We start from the raw sequence: 20,168 nt of genomic DNA on the forward strand, positions 1-20,168 counted from the left end.
ACAAGAAAACAGGTTAACACTGCAATCAAATATAATATCCAATTACCAAGACTATATTACAAAAGACGATCTTGTATCAAAATGCCTAACAGCTAAACCTATACAATCTACACAAACTTACAGTTTATGACTGACTGATGGTTTTAATACATTTTTCCTGAGACCCAGAAGCATTTGTTTTGTTTTTGAATTTGGAACCCTTAGTTACTCAATGAAACTTCAAAATATTTTTTGGAATATGTACAAAAATTTGTATGCAGGGACTTAGGAGGTTATTATAATAATAATATTAAAGTCGTCTACCAATGGTAGACGAAACTTTGAGAAGAATATTTTAAAATTAAACCTATCAATATTAATTTGTGTCTACTGCTGGACATGTTAAAACCATGAGTCAATCTAAAACGACAAGTATTGTAGTGCAGCATATGAGTTAAATTGTTAAACTCTAATACAAATTGTCCTGCAATAATAGAGGAATTATCATATTTAATTACAGCTTCCAAGTAACCATCTGCGACTGATAATTTAAGAAGAGAAATAGAGTAAGAAAAGAATAGGTACCTAAAATAATAATCTAATTAAGTCTATGTCTTCTAAAATAAGTTACACCACAGTCTATACAGAATCAGAGTTGATTCCGTTTTTCTGGTCCAGCTTGTTGCCGTTTGTCTTTACCATATAAATAAAATATGTCATAATCTCCTTCTCATTTACTGGCAATGACTTGAAGTGTTTCTGTATAGCCTGGAACAAATGGAAATCATTTCAGTATCAGTATATCAAATAAAACTTGTTCCTTGGTAGATAGCTGGCTTTTGTTGAAAGAGTCAATTAAATTTGAGATTTAATTAATTGTATCCCACAAGTCAACAATTAAGTATTCTATCTAAGGGAATAAACTGGAACTTCATTTTATAAAACAGTAGTAAAATATATGTAAAAACACTTTTTATAATTTCACATTTTATTCAAACTTTGGTATGCTTATAATTGGTTCATTTTGGTCAGTTCACTTGTGTTTGTGTACTTAACATCAATGTAAACATGATCATTAATAAAATACTAAATTTGACAGTGGTATATGGAAGGTTGATTTTTACATTGAATTAAACCTTACAAGTTATTCAATAAAATGTTTTGGATATACAAGGATAAATGATATAGCAAAGGAGAAGAGGCACATAAAATATAATTAGAGTTTCATGCAGTGCAGTCTTGACGTATAGACTCCCAGATAGCTGGCCTGCCTAATTATGGGCGAAAGATAAACTTACATCTGCTAATTGAGCCTTGTTGAAGCCGGGCCGTGTAGGCACCTTGTAATGCCTTTTGTAACGCCTTAGGGTATTCACTTGCAGTGAGAACCAGTCGACCTCTGGTGAATCCATCTCTGCCTCGTTACTGTCATCCTCGGAGTCCTTAGGCCTCCTCTGCTTCGTCCGTGCACATTGAATCATATTTTTGTGATAGTCACAAATGTATGTATGTCTTGCCTGAAACACAAGACTTTTATTTTTTCACTTTATATAGAGAAGCAACATCATTTTTTTTATAACATTTAGTATTAATAAACTGTTATCCTCATGATAATAAAACTTTGCTGTCAGCTCACTTAAACGATGTGGAGATTCAATACAAAATAAATTAGATGCTGCTTCAAAAAAAGTCATGATAAATAGGTAAGCATAAGTATGGCCATGTGGCTAGACTCCAGGATGAGAGATGAACCTCACGTGACAGCTTGGAAAGGTCCAGACGGAAAAAGGAAGAAAAGAAGGCCATTGGCACGCTGGTCTGATGATATAATAAAAAAAGCGGGGGCCAACTGGATCTGGGAGGCCCAAGACCAAAAAAAATTGAAGAATCTGGAAGAGGCCTATACCTCTTAGGATGGTTCTGGAGTAATAATAGATAAATTAAGTTAAAGATTATGCATTTGCATGTTACCCAGAAATAAAAGGCTTTTTTTATTTTATTTATTAAGTATGGCATATTCATGTATGAAAGTGTGTCTGTAGTCACCTGAGGGTCAATGTTCAGCTTGAGCCTCCGCTGGGTGACAGTCTTCTGGATGCGTTTGCTGTACGCCGCGTTGCCAGCGGATCGCCTGCACCGATCGCTATCATCCACAAGGCAACATATTTGGTCGGAGTTTCCTCGAGAATCTTCTTCTCCTGTACTAAACCCGTTGTTCATTTGATACTCGCGTTGAATCATATATAAAGAATAAACTTTCCTTCAGTTATAGACGTCGCGCAGGGGATTGACGACGAATCGACGTATTCACAAAGACGCGCAATTGAGGTTATGATTTGCAACAACACAAATCATTTCTTCGATGTATAACAGCAGATTCATCACAATGAACCGCCGCAGAAACGGTTTTACACCAGAATCACCATCCGGAGGCAGAAATTCCTCAACATCATCGAAAGGTCCATCACTGCCGTACACAACAAATACAGAGGATATTTCAAAATGATCACAAGACTCACAAGTTTTATTTGGCTCTCTCAATGCGAATTGATAAAATGATGTCCGTATTTTTTTTTATATAATAGTGTTTTTAAATATTTAAAGAAAAGTGAAAATCTGCCACCGACTACGACTATACTGCGACTACACTGACTTTCGCACCGATCGCTTTAGCTTTTAGCCATTCGTTCGCGTCAATCGTTTTTCAACTGTCAACACAATGAACAACGTAGCGCACACGGACAACAAGGCCGTAAATGAAATTACTCTTTCTGTCTTGCCCGGCTTACGAAATGAGCGCTTGCTGGAAAACAGATCGTTCGTATTGTGCGTGAATGTGTGCATAGATGCAATGTCAGTCGACGTAGCTATATTTATGTAACTATAAACAAAAAATAAAGCCAACGCCGCCTACGTGATTGGCTGCAGCGTGGCGGGATATTTAATTTTGACCAATTGGACTGAATTGCCGCTGACATTGTCTGCTCATGTATTCACTTACGACAAACGCGAAGTTCCCTACGTAATAAGCGCTGAAATCGTGTGCTCGTTCGTAATATACACATACTTGGTGAGTTTTTCTATTTTTTAATTTTAATATCGTTATTTTCATCAAACCTTAAAAAGTGGTGGTCACGGTGGTAGTATGTAACGTCCACGATGTAATAATGTCGGATTATAAGCGATATTTATAGTTCTACATTCTAATTTTGTAAGCAAATGGCTGCCGAAGTAAAGTGACACTATATCTATGACAGCTCTGTAGGTAAGTAGTTATCCGTCAATGTGTTGTGTTGACATATATTATGACCTATTATTGTGCATGCAAGGGTTTATGTGGCGACCCAGGCGATTATATATTAATCAAAATATTTGTTTACAAATATCTTATTAAATTCTAATACGTATGCAAATATTTTACTATTTATAATTCGGTTTCGGTGTTATAGCATTTATATCATATCACAAAAAGACACACTATTACATTATTTTAACCATAGAGACAAGAAGTCAAGTGCTCAGCTCAGCACGATATTGCCTGATATAAACAAAATACACAATGACCTTGAATCACCAACACTCGTATAATGGTTTTTAGCATTGTTGTTTGTTTTACTATATAAGTACACATTTTGATTTAAAATATGATTATTATTTGATAAGCAAGCATGCAGTTATGGCAACTGATGTTGCCTCATATCACGTGGCCATTCAAATAATGTTATTGCTAAATAGTAGAGATTTTCTAGTGCTTGTCTAATTTATTTTTGCGTCGTCACCACCCGGTTGCTCAGTAAGTTTCAGCAAAGGTCGTTGTGAGACTTTTGAGCTTCATGTGATGACCTCTTTGACGACATTAATGCATCTAAATTAGACATCTCTTTTTATTACGATGGTGTGGTGTGTCAGGTGTGTGTGTGATAGTGTGGGCAAGTAATATATTGCATAGATATACAAACAATAGTATAAAAAACCACACTTGCCACTGGGTTCTACTAAAAAAAACCTATTTGTACTCAAATACATCCTATTTGTTTTTCTTCTACTATATGTGCGTGGTACCAATCACATGAATATGTATGTTTTTCACGAATACATATGTTTTAATTGCCATTTTTCATTATCAGTTGTCACCGGTGCACGATAAATTGAAAATATTTCGTTCCAGTTATTTCCAGTGGTAACTTTTGGATATTAAATCTTTTTTCATATAGGTACCTAATTGTAATTACATAAATGATTAACGTTTAAATGATTAATTAGTAATGGTAAAAAAGTTGAGTTTTAGTTAAGCTAAGGAATTTGGACATAGGCTCACATACCTTTATATATTGGCCAGTTTTTGACTTCCTCCCACCGCCCACCCCTATGTAAGAAAAAATTAGAATAAGTTGGTCCGTCCCCCCTGTTTAATATTTATTACGTAAGAATCTAAACGGAAAAGTGAATACACGCGTGGTTTATTTCTATTTTATGTTTCAAAAAATCGATGATATGTAGGTACTCGTACTAGTAATTAATATATTTTTGGTAATAGTGAACTTTGATTTTATTTTAAAGTTTTTCATTATAACTCATCATTAGGTACGTACATATTAAGATTGTGATCAGTTCGCGCTTTTCCAAAGTAAAATCTTAACTTTGGGTACTTATGTGATCTAAATACCTAAGAACTATCAAGACTCCGTCACACCACCTTGTAAGAAAAAATAGGACCCTCCCCGCCTAAATCATCGTAGTTAATAAATGAATAAATAAATAAATAAATAAAATAAATAAATAAATATTATGGGACAATCTTACACAAATCGACCTAGTCCCACGGTAAGCTCATAAGGCTTGTGTTGTGGGTACTAGACGACGATATATATAATATATAGATACATATAAGTACTTAAATACATAGAAAACATCCATAACTAAGGAACAAATATTTGTGATGAACACACAAATAAATGCCCTTACCGGGATTCGAACCCGGGACCTCCAGCTTCGTAGGCAGGGTCACTACCGACTAGGCTACGGAGGCCGTCAAATGAATGGCACAATAATATTTGTTTTATGTTTGGATAAAATGCATTGGTTTTAATCTATTTACTGTAAATACTTGAAGCAGGTATGTACCTGAACGGTGAAAAAGAATTTAAAAAATGTATGTTTTTTTTTTTTTTTCACCGTAGTTATATTTTATTTCTAAAGTCAAAAATGACAAAATATCTCGATATCCAAAACCGACCTTACATAGCCACCTCACCACATTACGCTCATTACAGACTGACTAGACGTTGGTATTTGGAATAATAAAAAGCAAACATTGCTTGCTACGTTTATCATGTTTTGCAACTATTTTCAAAATAGTTACTTTTAAAATAAGATACGTATTTAGATAATGTTGAAAAATAGTAGATTGTTAACCAAGGGATGAAATGATGCCTTTCACCCGAGTTAAACACTGTACTTTTCATTTCGAATACGAGAAAAGCAAAATACATTTTTTAAACATGACTAAGTATAGTATTTCTTGAGGGCACTTTCAATTTACCATTTAGGTAAAAGTATCGTTATTTATGGAATGGGGAGTGACATATCAGGATGGGAATTGTATAAAAAATGAAATAAATAGTACGTGGAAAGTAAAATGCACTAGTGCAGAAACGTATCATTTTCTGCGCACTTTTTAGAACAACAATGATTCTCTTTCAGAGCATGAGAAATGGAATTGTGGTAAGACATAAAAAACCAAAAAAAAAACGATGATTTACAGTAGTGCTTTAGAGCAGTTTCACAACAAATCTCTTGAAATGCTACCACTATAAAATACTAGTTCGAAATACTCTTCTTGTCTAATCTGTTGGCAGTCGCATTGTTCGTAGAAACAATAAAAATCTGAAAGGCTTTGTAATCGAAAAAAGCCGAAGATACAAGACCCATGTAGTTTATCAGTACTAGATATCTAAACAAGATACGAGTAAGTATATATGTATACCAGTCAACAGCATTTCATTTCAACAAATGGTTCAAAGGAACATGAACAAAGAGAAACGGAGTCATGACATATAAAGAAAAAAAACTATTATAAAAGAGAATATTGACCATATGAAATCAACTTAAAAGAACAGATATGCAAAACTTAATTGATAGGGCTAAGGGTCTATTGACTCAAATGCCACAGGCCCCTGGCCCCAGAGGAGCTCCAATTTGACCAAATGAGTGAGTACAAGACTCTGTTGTCCCCATTTGATGAATTTGCCACGGGCCTCACCTTAGTTGGTATAGTTTAGCTTCATATTTTTTTAATAGTACAGTAATATGTGACAGCAGCGCAAACTATTGTTGAAGTCATCCTCGATTTAGCTCTTCCAAAAGTTCAAGCCATATTGCTATGTTAAAGAATCTTTTTTTGACTTTGACTTACTTACTTATAATATAATAGAGTGTGTTTTTTCAATATAAATACAGATATAATAAACAAGTTTTTGAAATGATAAAATATTACGACATAATGAAAGAATGAATACACTATAGAAATAAATACTAAAAACATTAATTGGATTCTTATCCTAACTGGTTATGTATATCATATGTAATGTTGATACTATATCCAACATTAGCCTTTCCATTTGTGACTCATAATAATATCCTTTATTTAAGTTCACAGAATACGTAAAATCTAGTTACAAGCCTGAATATGCATTTCATTCGTATAATTTATGAAGTCTTAGCTTATACTGGACTGGAGTTACGAAAATAATATATAATTATAATGACGTAAATAAAAACAAAAGGACTTCAGTACCGACGCGGATCGCCGTAGCTGCGCTAATCGTCTTATTGACCGGTTACTGGACGAGCTTCGTTGCCACTTCGTGCGCAGTCGGTCTCTCTTCGTGTATATTCGAATGTTTTCCGTGTAGCCGCTGCGCGTTGGGGGCGCCAGTGTGCACTTGTTTAGCGTCTCGTTATGCGACGTTGCCAACTGTATTGACTTAAAGTACGAAGGAACGAAGACAAAACGTACGCGCGTGGATTGTATGTAGAACTTAAAGCCGGCAGCTTTTTGATTAAAGATCACGCAAGAATTTGCTATATATAACTGCTAAACATTGTAAATGGACTTATATTTTATGTGATACTCATGGCAATATTGAGTTTTTGTGCTAATCAAGGTTTTCTGTTAAAAGTGAGAGTGAATTCACTAAAAACATAAGACCCTTTTGGTAACGAATTTGTGTGAAGTATACGTACAAGGATTTATATATTAAGAAAGGGACATGGTTGGTACAATTTCAAGAACACAATAATCATTTTGTAGCCGCAAGGAAGGATAAAGAAACTGGTCAGCCTAAAGCGGCAATTGTAAAATGGGGGATCGGGGCGCGACGGGGGGCGCTTGGGGTGCGCGCGATGAGGCCTCGTGGTGGCCTGGAAGCGCAGGGGATCTACAGCAGCAGCAGCAACAGCAACAACAACAAATAAATGAGGAAATTGCACGAAGCACAGCTGCTGCAACGCATCAGTTATACACGTATAAAATGACTGGAGGGTTTTCAAATAATGGCGCTGATAACTCTACATCTAGTTACGATTACCGCCTTGTATCTGGCTCTAATAACAGAGAAGAATCTCCACAACAGTCTTGGTGGTATGCATCAGGATCAGTTGATTCTCACCAACAGGCGTCTTCTCCGGCGGTAAATCATCTTCATTTATTTTGTTGAATTGTTTGTGTTGTGTTGACTGATTTTCTAAAATCTACAAACCAATTTAATATTATGTAAGTGTGTGTAAATATAATCGAATGTACATATTTATATAAATAAAATAAGTATTTTTTGTCTCTGCATCAAATACCAAAACAACGAAAGCGTTTGACGAAAAAGCATACTAAAGCATACATGTCTCAGAAAAAATTAAAGTAGTATTCGTAATGTAATTCATTATTTACAATATTTTTCTATTGCAAAACAGGAAGGTCCCGAAGGCACTTGAAACCCGTATTTTGTTGTGATTATTGTTGCAAGTGGCATTGGGCACACACGTAGGGACTGGTTTAACGGAAGTGCATTATATTAAGGCATTGCCCTTTTTAACATTACGAACGGACGCAGATGTAAATTTTATTTTATTTTCAATAAGATTATTATATTAAAAATACATATTAGGTAGGTATGCGGTAGAGAAATTTAGAATTTGATGAAATAAACCGCATAAGCCGCACGTACCTTCCTTCGCTTCAATTTGAATAAGAATTTACTAGGTACCTAATCTAAAATGAATATTTTTGTAAAAAAACTCTAATTAGGTACATTAAGTCACTATTTTTTATAAAGCTACAGTTTTACAGGTGTTATTTACCATTCATTCACTGGATATTCATTTATTGCATCATTCATTTAATTCCATTCACTCACAAAACACATTTTGCACTTACGGTAATTTTCATTTTAAATGTCGACTGATAATGTATTTTTTTTCTATAGTATATGTGACTGACACTCGTGACAGCTTGCCAATCAAACCTAGTAGTTCTATCTATTTTTAGCAGTAGTTTCTTTCTGTGAACTTAATAAATTGAAACTTTGATATATACAAATTATGGAATCAGCAACTATTATTCTCTCATTCTAAATTCTAAAATTTCGGTTTAATACATGGACATGACACTGGCTACTTTAGTATAGTGTGTCAAAGGACTGTTCCATTTCAAACATAGACAGAGATAATCATACTATCTTTGTCTTACACTACTACTAGCACCCGAAAGAAAAGGATGAGTATAGATTTTTGTTCCTATTTACTGACAAGATTAGGTTGACCCAGTATAAATGCCATTACAAAAAAAAACCTAGTATCCTATCCTGTATATGATTTATATGGCCTCCAAAACCCAAAACAGAACCGTGGACTTGAAAAATAATTGAGTAAGTACCCGCAACTTTATTTAACTCTTCCAATTCTTCCATTCTTAATAGGATAGGATCCAAGTAACGGCAAAGGTGTATAAGGTGGTGTGCGAAATGGAATATAGTTCATCCACTACGTGTCTTTATTTGATAATTAGTACAATGGTATGTATCTAACAGTTGTCTAATTTTAGTTGGTATCCTCCAAGAACAGTTGAGTAGTTTCAGTTGCCTACATTTTTAGTTCTTATCATAATTTACCTAATAGAATTCTACTATAACATCGTGAATAATGTGTTTTGTATGTGTAATCATATCTTTGTAGTAATTACCTATTTATAGAAGTATCGAAAGGCGAGGATTATAGGACTTTCGGCATCTTAGGCGGTAGGACATTAGGTAGGTATTTTCATTGGATAGGTTAGAACCGACGTACCTATGTACCAATAGATTTTCGATGCTACGTGCGATTTGAAAATCGCAAATGGAAAAAAAAACTTCATTGTAGAGTTGGGCTCCACCTACATATAATGTGAAATAAAAAGCAGGTGTCTTATAACTTGCCATAACATATTTATACGTCTAGTACCCACAACACAAGCCTTATTGAGCTTACAGTAGTCCCACTGTATGTATACCGTGTCAATTTGTTTAAGATGGTCCAATATTATTTATCAATCAATAATGCTTTTTAGCCTCTGAATTGTTAAAATTAACAAATGTTTGTCATAAATTGTGCCACTAAGTAGAAACAAAAGAATACCTGTATTAAAATACTTAAACAAATGAACGGATGATAAACAAACGCAGTGTTAAGCCGGCCACACACACTAGGTTATAACCGATGGTTATGCCTGCACAGTTTACTTGTGCAGGCATAACTGAACGTGTGTATGACATGACTCCTTGCCTGCGCAAGCAAACTCCTTGCCTGCGCAAGCAAAATTGAAAATATCAAAATTTATATTTTTTGCCTGTCGGTTGTGCTTGCGCACTTCGCTTGCGCAGGTATAACTGAACGTGTGTGGCTGGCAGGCTTGATAGGCTTCAGTTATCCAGTGATTGCCGAGGGGATAGGTCGCAAGTCACCGTGCAACAAAGTCGTCTCGCAAACGAAATGCAATTGTAGAGGATTTTTAGTAGATTTTTAGGGTTCCGTAACCAAAGGGTAAAACGGGACCCTATTACTAAGACTCCACTGTCCATCCGTCCGTCTGTCACTAGGCTGTATCTCATGAACTATGCTAGTTAGACTGTTGAAATGTTCACAGATGATCTATTTCTGTTGCCTCTAGTACAACAAACACTAAAAAACCGGCCAAGTGCGAGTCGGAGTGGGGCTCCCATGATTTTTTTTCCGTTTTTATAGATAATGGTACGGTACCCTTCGTGCGTGAGTCCCACTCGCACTTGGCCAGTTTTATTATTTTTTAAGTGTGGAGTGGATTCATGGTTTGTATGCGTGTATGGCTGACGAAATATAAACCTAATAGCGATATTGCGTCGACGTCAACGACCGCTACCGGTGCCATGATGGTTTGAACTGAGAGTTTGTGCAGGTTTGTCGTTACGTGTGTGTGCCCTATGAAACTCGGTCGTGCCTGTTGGTTTTGCTTGCACAAGCAAAACCGACACGCAAAACCTAGTGTGTGTGGCCAGCTTTAATTTGTTTTTTGAAAAAAATTCTTTCTGGGTACAAGCTTTTGCCGCTAACTGTACTTTTCTTCCCACAGACAATGAATACTCATCGAGACAATTCTAAAATCCCCAAACACAATTAGGTTTCGTTGTTTAATTACAGAGTTCATCTATTCACAGGGCAATGGTGGATAGATGATATATTGCATTGTCACCCGACTTACATATGTATGCAAACTTTCAGCTTCTTTGGAAGTTGGGTAGTTGGTCAAATTTAACTTGCAAGATTTGACCCATACAAATATAGTTACAAGTTAAACATACATTGCAAGTTAATAAAAAGCTTGTAAAAATGTTTTCATTTATCATACTGGGTGGGCCCAGTAACAGGAGCAGTAAATTAAACTGTAGATTGTACTCCTCAAACTGACCAACATTTTATTTTGTTTTTAGTACACTTTAAAGTTAATCCAAGATCCAATATACTTTTAATGTATTGCTACTTGTATTGCGAATTTTGTAAAGTGACAAGCAATGTCAATTACTTACAGTGAAGTTAGCATACATTGAAAATAATATTTAATTTGTATGAAAAAAAGAAACTATAAGAAGTAACACTAACGTAAAAAATGTGCTCACACAAGCCTTAAAGCTCAAATGGCAATGGGCAGGACACATCTCAAGGTATACAGATAACAGATGGACAACATTAACAACAAGATGGAAAGGACCATTACCAGCCAAGAGGAAAGCTGGTAAACCTGTCAAGCGTTGGACCAATGACATAGTAGAGGTTGCAGGAAAAAACTGGATGTACAACGCCAAACACAGATATTTATGGAAGAAATGGGAGGAGGCCTTTACCTAAACCCCAAGAAATGAGAAATTCAACTAAAACAACAATAGCATAAAAATATATTTTTTAACCAAATCTAAAATTAAAATTGCTAACTAAATAATTTGAAAAGTTATGGGAATAAAGAGGCTATAATAGTAATGAAAAATAGGAAATCTAAAGACTTGTAATTTTTAAAAGATGTTAGATAAAAGTTTTATTATTTGAGGACTACAATATATGTTTTAAGACTTTTAAGCATTTGCTCATGGTACAGGGCCCACGCACTATATTACCTATGCTCATGAAGTAATAAAAAGTTTAAAAACCCTCTATATTCAAAGTTAGTTCAATTTCTCAGTCCACTCTCTCTTTTGAATGTTTTGATGTACGAGTAGTTACCTAAAATAAGCATTTAAATTAAACACATACATCAGACTATCACAATATTTATGTTTCACATTATAATGTGATTGAATTATTTTTACTGACAATAATCTTCAAAGTTTCAAATGGAATTATGGATTATTTTTGCTATATTCTTAATGTATTTTAAGACAATAAAATGACCTCTAAAGTCTATTTTTTTATTCGGTAGACTGAAATGACAGTTAATAGTATGAAATGACATTTCATGTTCATACAATTAACTGTCATTTCAGTCTACGGAATAAAAAAATAGACTTTAGGTATATTGATTGTTTAAGTATATATAGTGTATTACCCGAAAGGTATTATCACAATTAACCTCTTTAAATTCTCCAAATAAAAAAAATACATTGAATTATGTGTTTTTTTTCATTGTTACAGTCCCAGAACCAGTCAAGTCCAGATCCGGAGCAGGGCGCACAGCAGGCAAATGGTATTCAGAGCCATCAGTCCTTGCAGTCGCAGGAGCAGAATCAGGCCATACAACAACAGCAGGGCCAGATACAGCAGCTCATCCAACTGAACTTGAGGAAGGAGTTGCAGCAAGCACAGACTTTGCAGCAAACCTTGCAACAGCAACAGCAGCAAAATCAACAACAATCATTGCAGCAGATGCTGCAACAACAACAACAGCAGCAGCAGCAACAACAACAACAGCAGCAGCAGCAGCAACAACAGCAGCAGCAACAGCTGCAACAGACTTTACAGCAGACATTGAGCCAAGCTCAAGCGCAGGCCCTTGTACAAGCGCAAGCTGTATTGCAACAACAAGTTGCCCAGTCATTGCAGCAACAGCAGCAAACACTGCAGGACCACTTGCAGGCTGTACAGCAACAACAAATACAGGCTGCATTGCAACAACAATCTTCAACATTACAAGTAAGTGCAATTTTTTTGCGCTGTTCTTTTTCACATAGAGGTTTGAAAAATCATATTACTATTTTGATCACATATACATATAATTGATCAAAGACGATATGAGACCAACAAGCGTCAATATTAGTGCCCCTTGGAAGCTACATGATTTTTCTGACAAATACTTTTTTATAATTTTTATTATTTTATTTTAGTTATTTATTACACAAAAGTTACAACTTTTTTGTTAAGGACAAAGCTCCACAAAACTACATTTGTTTGACTGTGGAGTCGCATTATTCTATACTTAAATAAATGTATTATTCGCCAGGAGTTGCAGCAGCAAGCCCAGCAGCAACAGCAGGCGTTAATAGCGCAGTCGGCGAACAAGACCGTCGCGAAAATGCCGCGCGCACGCGCATACAACAAGCCGCGCGGTCGCATGACCGCGTACGCCTTCTTCGTGCAAACCTGTCGCGAGGAGCATAAGAAGAAACACCCCGATGAGAATGTTGTGTTCGCTGCCTTCTCGAAGAAGTGTGCGGAGCGGTGGAATGTAAGTATTTTAGCTGTATTGTATTGTATTGTATTTATTTATTAGGTTTTCCAAGTACTTAAGAGTATAGTTAGGTACACAAATGACACAAGACCCTGATGAGCGCAGTAATATCAGGTAGATATGTAAACAATACTGTAATTGGGCCTGACAAGGGGAGAGGAGAGATGAGCGAACGAGATGGTGTTTTGGAACTTTCAGTGGGAGTAGCAGAGACAGTGCTATTATTTTTTGTCCCTTCAATTTTCATTTCTGCATACTTCTAAAAAGTCTCAAGTGCCACGTCAAATCCGTAGACGTATTGTTGTTCTCCACCAAGGCTTGGTGGGCAACAATTAACCCTAATAAATTACGTAAGTTGTTTTTGATATATCTTCAGGAATGTTAGTACGTGTTTTTAATTTCGTCGCATTGCGTATGTTCTGTGCCCCACACGGCTCATTGCGGGAACTCTGTATACTTACTTAGAGAGACAAACAAAATTTCCTTGGCAGACGATGTCAGAAAAGGAGAAGCAGAGGTTCCACGAGATGGCAGAGGGGGACAAGAGGCGGTACGACCTAGAGATGCAGAGCTACGTGCCGCCAAAGGACGTGAAGATCGGCCGCGGCCGTCGCCGCCAGCAGTACAAGGACCCCAACGCGCCGAAGCGATCGCTGTGAGTTTATGGTCACGTCACTTGTTATAGTATAGACAGTCACTTTTTAGGGCCACCCCACATCTAGCGTCTTTCGAGCGTCGGCGTCGGTCAGCGCTATGGAAATTGACGTCGCTGCGCAGTTGCGTCGACGTTGCGTCGAGCAGGGCCATAGAGTTGTAGACGCCGACGAGACGCCGACGCTCGAAAGACGCTAGATGTGGGGTGGCCCTTACTGTAAACTATATAAGACAATATTACTGTTGACGAGGCTGGAAATTTTGCCGTAGGTATTTAGGTATACAGTTAGTTTGAGATATGTCAGTTACATACTCGCTGATGATATAGAACTATTTTATGAGTATCGGTATTGTAATATTTAATAGATCTTTGCTGACTCCTGTTGACCATGAATGCTGTAAAGGGTTCAAAACGTCGGGATGTATTTAAATGAACAAAACGTAAAAAGAGTTGTTTTATTTAGAGATAATAGAATTGTTTTAGAGGAACATAAATTTTTAGGGTTCAGTATCCAAAGGAACCCTATTACTAAGCTTAACCTGTCGAATCCCACGATATGACGTCACCATAAGCGTTCTGGCTCATATATGAGCCGTGGGAGCTGACAGATTAATTTGTCCCTCCGTCGGTCTGTCAGCAAGCTCTATCTCAAGAACCATTTTAGAAAGAAAGAAAGAAAGAAAATACATTTATTTATGACAAACACAGATGACAAAAACTTGTTGACAAATATACAATGTATGTATAAGTTATAATTTTCTGAAAGAATTTTAATGCTGCCGCTGTAACAACAAATTATTTTATTTATTTTGCGAGACACACTGTTGGACAAAGTTCCTTTTTCTTCCACGTATCCCTATGCCGTGAAGTCTCCCACCGGCACAGAATAAGTAATAGTATTATCATACAGAACGGACACGCACCGCCCCGCCCCGACTCGGATTACCTCGCCCGCGACAGGCCGCGACATGAATGTGTGCGTAAGTCGCTCTACTGAGATTCCGTCAGGATTCCGTCAGAAACTCAATGACGCGTGTACAGACGTGCCGCGCACACATATAAACGCAAATCATTTTTAGGGTTCCGTAGCCAAATGGCAAAAAACGGAACCCTTATAGATTCGTCATGTCTGTCTGTCTGTCCGTCTGTCTGTCCGTCCGTATGTCACAGCCACTTTTCTCCGAAACTATAAGAACTATACTGTTGAAACTTGGTAAGTAGATGTATTCTGTGAACCGCATTAAGATTTTCACACAAAAATAGAAAAAAAACAATTAATTTTTGGGGTTCCCCATACTTCGAACTGAAACTCAAAATTTTTTTTTTCATCAAACCCATACGTGTGGGGTATCTATGGATAGGTCTTCAAAAATGATATTAAGGTTCCTAATATCATTTTTTTCTAAACTGAATAGTTTGCGCGAGAGACACTTCCAAAGTGGTAAAATGTGTGTCCCCCCCCCCCCCCCCCTTAACTTCTAAAATAAGAGAATGATAAAACTAAAAAAAATATATGATGTACATTACCATGTAAACTTCCACCGAAAATTGGTTTGAACGAGATCTAGCAAGTAGTTTTTTTTTAATACGTCATAAATCGCCTAAATACGGAACCCTTCATGGGCGAGTCCGACTCGCACTTGGCCGTTTTTTTGATGTATGGCGTGTCCGCCCTGTGCCACCGGTCTTTATGAAAGGCATTAAGCTTGTCCCACCGTCTCCAACGAGGTCTACCGTGCCGCTTTACAATAAATAACTGCAAGTAATTATAAAAATAAACAAATAGATGCAGAAGGCGGTATCGGTAATCTTAGACACGGCGCTATAGTACGTCGGTTAATCTCTGTGGCCCTGACCGCCGGTTGACTAGGTTAGGTTTTTTATAATGCGTTTATGGTATTGCTTTGTAAATACTATACTTTTATATTCATATTTTAAAATACCTTCAAACTTCAACATTTATTCAGCAAATAAGCCACAAGAACACTTTTACACGTCAACATTGAATTTACATACAAGCAAAAAAAAAATACATCAACAATTATAAAATACAACTGCAACTACCAAATCAAACTAACATATTACAATTACTTAGAGATGTATAAGGTCTCCTAATGTCGAATTACATAAAAAACTGTAATAATAAAATTAAAAATAAATAAAACAGATACATGGAAAAAAATAAAATCTAAAGTTATTTAGAGGTGTAAATGTCTCTAAGTGTCAGAACTATAATATAACAGTTTATCAAATTATCCTTAGAGATGTATAGGGTCTCCAAGAGTCAGAATCCTTTATAATTAACACATTCATTAAGAGAAAAGAAACATACGAGAACCGAATGAGGCGTCTCACTGCAATTAAACTCAAAAATAAAGTTACTAAACTAAGATTCGAAATGAAAGTGTTATAGGGATCATGACACATGTTGAATTTTATAACAAAATCTAGCAAACGAGCAATTTATCACAATAATGTGGATATTAAAATAAAATATTGAAAAATTACAAAAATAGAGGACCCGAAAGTTTCAAAATTTAAGTTTTTTTTTAACTTCCAAAAACGATAAAAGTAAGGGTACCATTCGATTCCTTACATTTCATCCAAAAAAATATTGTATAGCAACTATATACATAAACGCAATATTTCACCGACAAAAACGCAATTTTCTTGTTTTGTCCATACTACAAGATGGGCTCCCAGAGACCTTGACGTCACGTTCCCTTCTCGTTTTGTATAGGGCGTTTCGCGAGTGAAGTGCGACTGTCGGCCTTTGACTACAATTTCTGACTTTTGTGTTACTTTAATGCAATGGGTCCCATATAGACATTTGATCCTAAAAACAAACCCGATAGATTGATACCATAAATGAAAATTAGTCATGTAGCCTATTGTGGTATCACTGAAGTTGTCCGTCCAACAGGTCTGCGTTCTTCTGGTTCTGCAACGACGAGCGCTCGAAGGTGAAGGCCAACAACCCCGAGTACTCGATGGGCGACATCGCCAAGGAGCTCGGCCGGCGCTGGGCCGCCGCCGAGCCGGAGGCCAAGTCCAAGTACGAGGCGCTCTCCGAGCAGGACAAGGCGAGATATGACAGGGTAAGGTGATCCACTCACTGTAAAGGAACAACCCCGAGTACTCGATGGGCGACATCGCCAAGGAGCTCGGCCGGCGCTGGGCCGCCGCCGAGCCGGAGGCCAAGTCCAAGTACGAGGCCAAGTCCAAGTACGAGGCGCTCTCCGAGCAGGACAAGGCGAGATATGACAGGGTAAGGTGATCCACTCACTGTAAAGGAAAAACAGAAAAATACCGTACCAATATAAAATTTTAACACTAAAGTATTGGTGCCCTATCGTGCAAATAGACACGAGATAATAGGAGATTTTGAGCCACTTTGTATTTCTTATTTTCGTTTTATTTATGTATTTTATTCCGGAACATTTTAACACCACTAAACTACACACTTTTTACAGTACCGTACTTTTTACCATAATATTTACCCAACTGTAACGTGATCTGGGTTCCGGCAGAATATCAGTGCTTTGCTCAATAGAGTGAAGCGTGTAGCTGAGTCGGAACCCTTTTGTTTTTTGCTGTTTTTGCTGCAATATAACAGTGGTTCTTAACCATTCGTATTTTTTTACGTACCTTCACCCCGTAGTTGTACATTTAGGGTGAGAGGCTGTTTGTTAAAAAAAAACGTATACGGGTTTCTCTTTCTACTGTTTTCATTTTTTTTATTAACACACAAAACAAAAAAAAAACAACATAAGTAATAACACTTACTAAACCTACTACTATGCTACAAGTAAAAAATTTGCCCTAAATCGCCGTCAACGGGCAGGGTGCCTAGAAGGCTGGCTGCGTTTCCTCGCTGTATAGCGATACTAATTTGCTGTGCGAAATAGTGGCCAGTCCTCTGGTCGTCCGAGGCCTCTATTAGGCGCGTCGACAATTCTATATCGGGTTAAAGATTTTTTTATTTTCTCAAAAAGAAATTTACATTTCACTACATAGGTACATAAAATTTTATATTATTTATAAATTGCGTAGATAAAGATTTTAAATTTTACAATATTTAATGTTTGCTTCGACAAACATGCATTATTATAATACGATAATTGAAAACAATAATTATTATAATTCTATTTCTAAGTACTAATACTATTTCTTATCATGCAGTATCACTAGAATTACATGTTTTGTAAGATCGAGAGATGCAGAATTTATAGATCCAGATAGATCCAGAAATTATACATTAAAAATGAGGTAGGCATAGAATATACGTTTTCATTTGATTATTTTCATTGTCCGCAGGAGATGACGGCGTACAAAAAGGGGCCGCTAGGCCTAGTCCAAGCGGCCCCGCAGGAGGTCGAGGATGTCGGCGACTTCGAGGCCGACGAGGAGTACAAGTGAAGTGGTAGTGACTAGTTGTATCTAGACATGGGCGAAATGTGTCAGTAGAGGGAAAAGATTGATATATATCTTTTTATCATTGGAATATGTATCACTCTTTTATATCTTTATATCCGTGTGTAACAGTCGTCCCGCTCGCAACATCGGCACTTGCTGACTTTGAGTCATGAGAGAGTAGTTAATTATAATGACGCGTCCGAATCCGTCCGAACGACCGCTGTCGCTCGTTCGTGTTACTTCGGTCGATGCGCGACCGAGACTTCGCTTATCGCTTTCATAAATCGTCGCCGAGGGAGTGAGACGTACGGATATACTGATACATTCGGATTCGTAAAGACAAGAAGAGCGATTCATGAAACGAGAAAGATATATATCTTTTTCATCTATCACTCCGGAGTTACCCATGTCTAGTTGTATCGTACAGAACTGTTCCTTTGCGTATGGTACTGTCGGCCCGGCGCGCTCGCTGCGCAGAACTTTACAAGTCATATCATTTCCACGAGATGTCATGTCTATTCATCTATATTGTTTACTATATTTTTTTTTACTCTGGTCCTAAATTTTCTTTCAGTTACATGGAAGTACTACTTTCGTTGATGGCTAGGGTAATCGTTATCATATACTCTACTATAAACAACTAGGTGTGACTTTTATGACCTGAATAAAACAGGTTTTAGTCATAATATTTGTCTAATTGGACCATAGTTGTTATTCTGTATTATTTTTAGGAAGTTTTAAGGTACTTAGTTTTCTAATTAATCTGCTTTTGTTACTGTACTCATGTCTAATAGTTTGAATGCTGGATACATGTCATCTTTACCCCTAATTTTACCCATCTGGCAAATGAAAGTCGTTGTGAAAGTTCTGTGTTGCGGCAACTAGAGTGAACGCTCTGGGCCTTATTGTTTGATTTTGTCAGAATACTTGTGTGGTACTGTACTGGTTACAGGGTGCCAGTATTAATTCACCGTTAGGCTAATACTATATGACTATGCATCCAGGTTGGTTATGTTTATTGACATCGGAGCAAAAATTGATATAGCCATTGTGGTGTAAAGTTTGGCAAAATGTGAGATGTCAAAACGTAGTGCTTGTACCTACTCAAAACTTTTTCTTTCACCACGTTAGGCCTTTTCCTGACTTAGCAGTAAGGAATCGAAACTAATAAAAGTAATAAATACAGTGTGCCGTATCGATACTGAACCTACAAGTCTGTCTAGCGCCTTACGTAATCTCCTGGATATAAAATATAAATAGGTACTCATATTCCTTAAGGTGCTGGGGTTAGATTCTTAAATTTTACATCGATTTCGGATCACAGCCAAATAAGAATTAGAAGAGATTGTGCCCAGCTTTGGCCACGCAATGTACCTACTTTAGAACTTAACGTACGCAATTTTTGTCCCGATTAGAAGAGACTTGTTGTAAGATGTCTGATGCAGTGTGAATTTTGAAGTACGGTAAATTAATCTATGTGATATGGCAGCATATTGTGTTATATATTACTTGGAAATTTTCTTAGGTTAATTATTCTAGCTTTTTTTCGAATCAATTTCATGGATAGTCTATAAATGTAAAAATAAGCCACTTACCTAAGTTGGTTGCTAAGAAGTTATTATGCTTAACTATGACTGGTTGAAGACTTGCCTGAGTGCGGCTGGTTTGTATTATGTTAAGTAAATTCATTACTTTAACTAGATTTAGCCTCAAAACTAAGCTGCCAACCAGAAAAGCACTCCATAATTATTTTACCAATTACCAACTCTGTACCTCAGTTATGTGGTTGCCTAGTCTGGTATTTGGCTAGATAACCGAAACTGCCATTAAAATCTCTACAGCCAATTAACGTATAGTAAATATGTCCACGGAATTGAGACGGTGGATGACATATGAGCC

At 36.7% G+C, this 20,168-nt stretch overlaps 2 protein-coding genes across 5 annotated transcripts; one reads left to right on the forward strand and one right to left on the reverse strand.

The window, feature by feature from the left end:
- Positions 1 to 380: 380 nt before the first annotated feature.
- On the reverse strand, positions 381 to 2,491 carry LOC134662548 (histone deacetylase complex subunit SAP30 homolog). 2 transcript variants are annotated; one of them, XM_063518811.1, is made up of 4 exons: positions 2,026 to 2,491; positions 1,278 to 1,496; positions 613 to 747; positions 381 to 399 (listed from the first exon to the last, which is right to left on the reverse strand). In XM_063518811.1, exons 1-3 carry the CDS (start codon positions 2,218 to 2,220, stop codon positions 619 to 621), a joined length of 543 nt encoding a protein of 180 aa, XP_063374881.1. In that variant the 5' UTR covers positions 2,221 to 2,491; the 3' UTR covers positions 381 to 399; positions 613 to 618. The 2 variants fall into 2 exon arrangements, with proteins under 2 accessions (XP_063374881.1, XP_063374880.1); XM_063518810.1 differs by lacking the exon at positions 381 to 399 and having other exon boundaries at positions 464 to 747.
- Positions 2,492 to 6,932: 4,441 nt separating this feature from the next.
- Positions 6,933 to 18,790, forward strand: LOC134662549 (high mobility group protein DSP1-like). 3 transcript variants are annotated; one of them, XM_063518812.1, is made up of 7 exons: positions 6,933 to 7,670; positions 12,166 to 12,663; positions 12,971 to 13,195; positions 13,690 to 13,853; positions 16,777 to 16,951; positions 18,171 to 18,273; positions 18,670 to 18,790. In XM_063518812.1, exons 1-6 carry the CDS (start codon positions 7,341 to 7,343, stop codon positions 18,270 to 18,272), a joined length of 1,494 nt encoding a protein of 497 aa, XP_063374882.1. In that variant the 5' UTR covers positions 6,933 to 7,340; the 3' UTR covers position 18,273; positions 18,670 to 18,790. The 3 variants fall into 3 exon arrangements, with proteins under 3 accessions (XP_063374882.1, XP_063374883.1, XP_063374884.1); XM_063518813.1 differs by having other exon boundaries at positions 18,171 to 18,283; positions 18,680 to 18,789; XM_063518814.1 differs by lacking the exon at positions 6,933 to 7,670 and adding an exon at positions 8,959 to 9,047.
- The last annotated feature ends 1,378 nt before the right edge of the window (positions 18,791 to 20,168 follow it).

This window comes from Cydia amplana, chromosome 3 (assembly GCF_948474715.1).
Source record: "Cydia amplana chromosome 3, ilCydAmpl1.1, whole genome shotgun sequence".
In the NCBI taxonomy this organism is placed as follows: Eukaryota; Metazoa; Arthropoda; class Insecta; order Lepidoptera; family Tortricidae; genus Cydia; species Cydia amplana.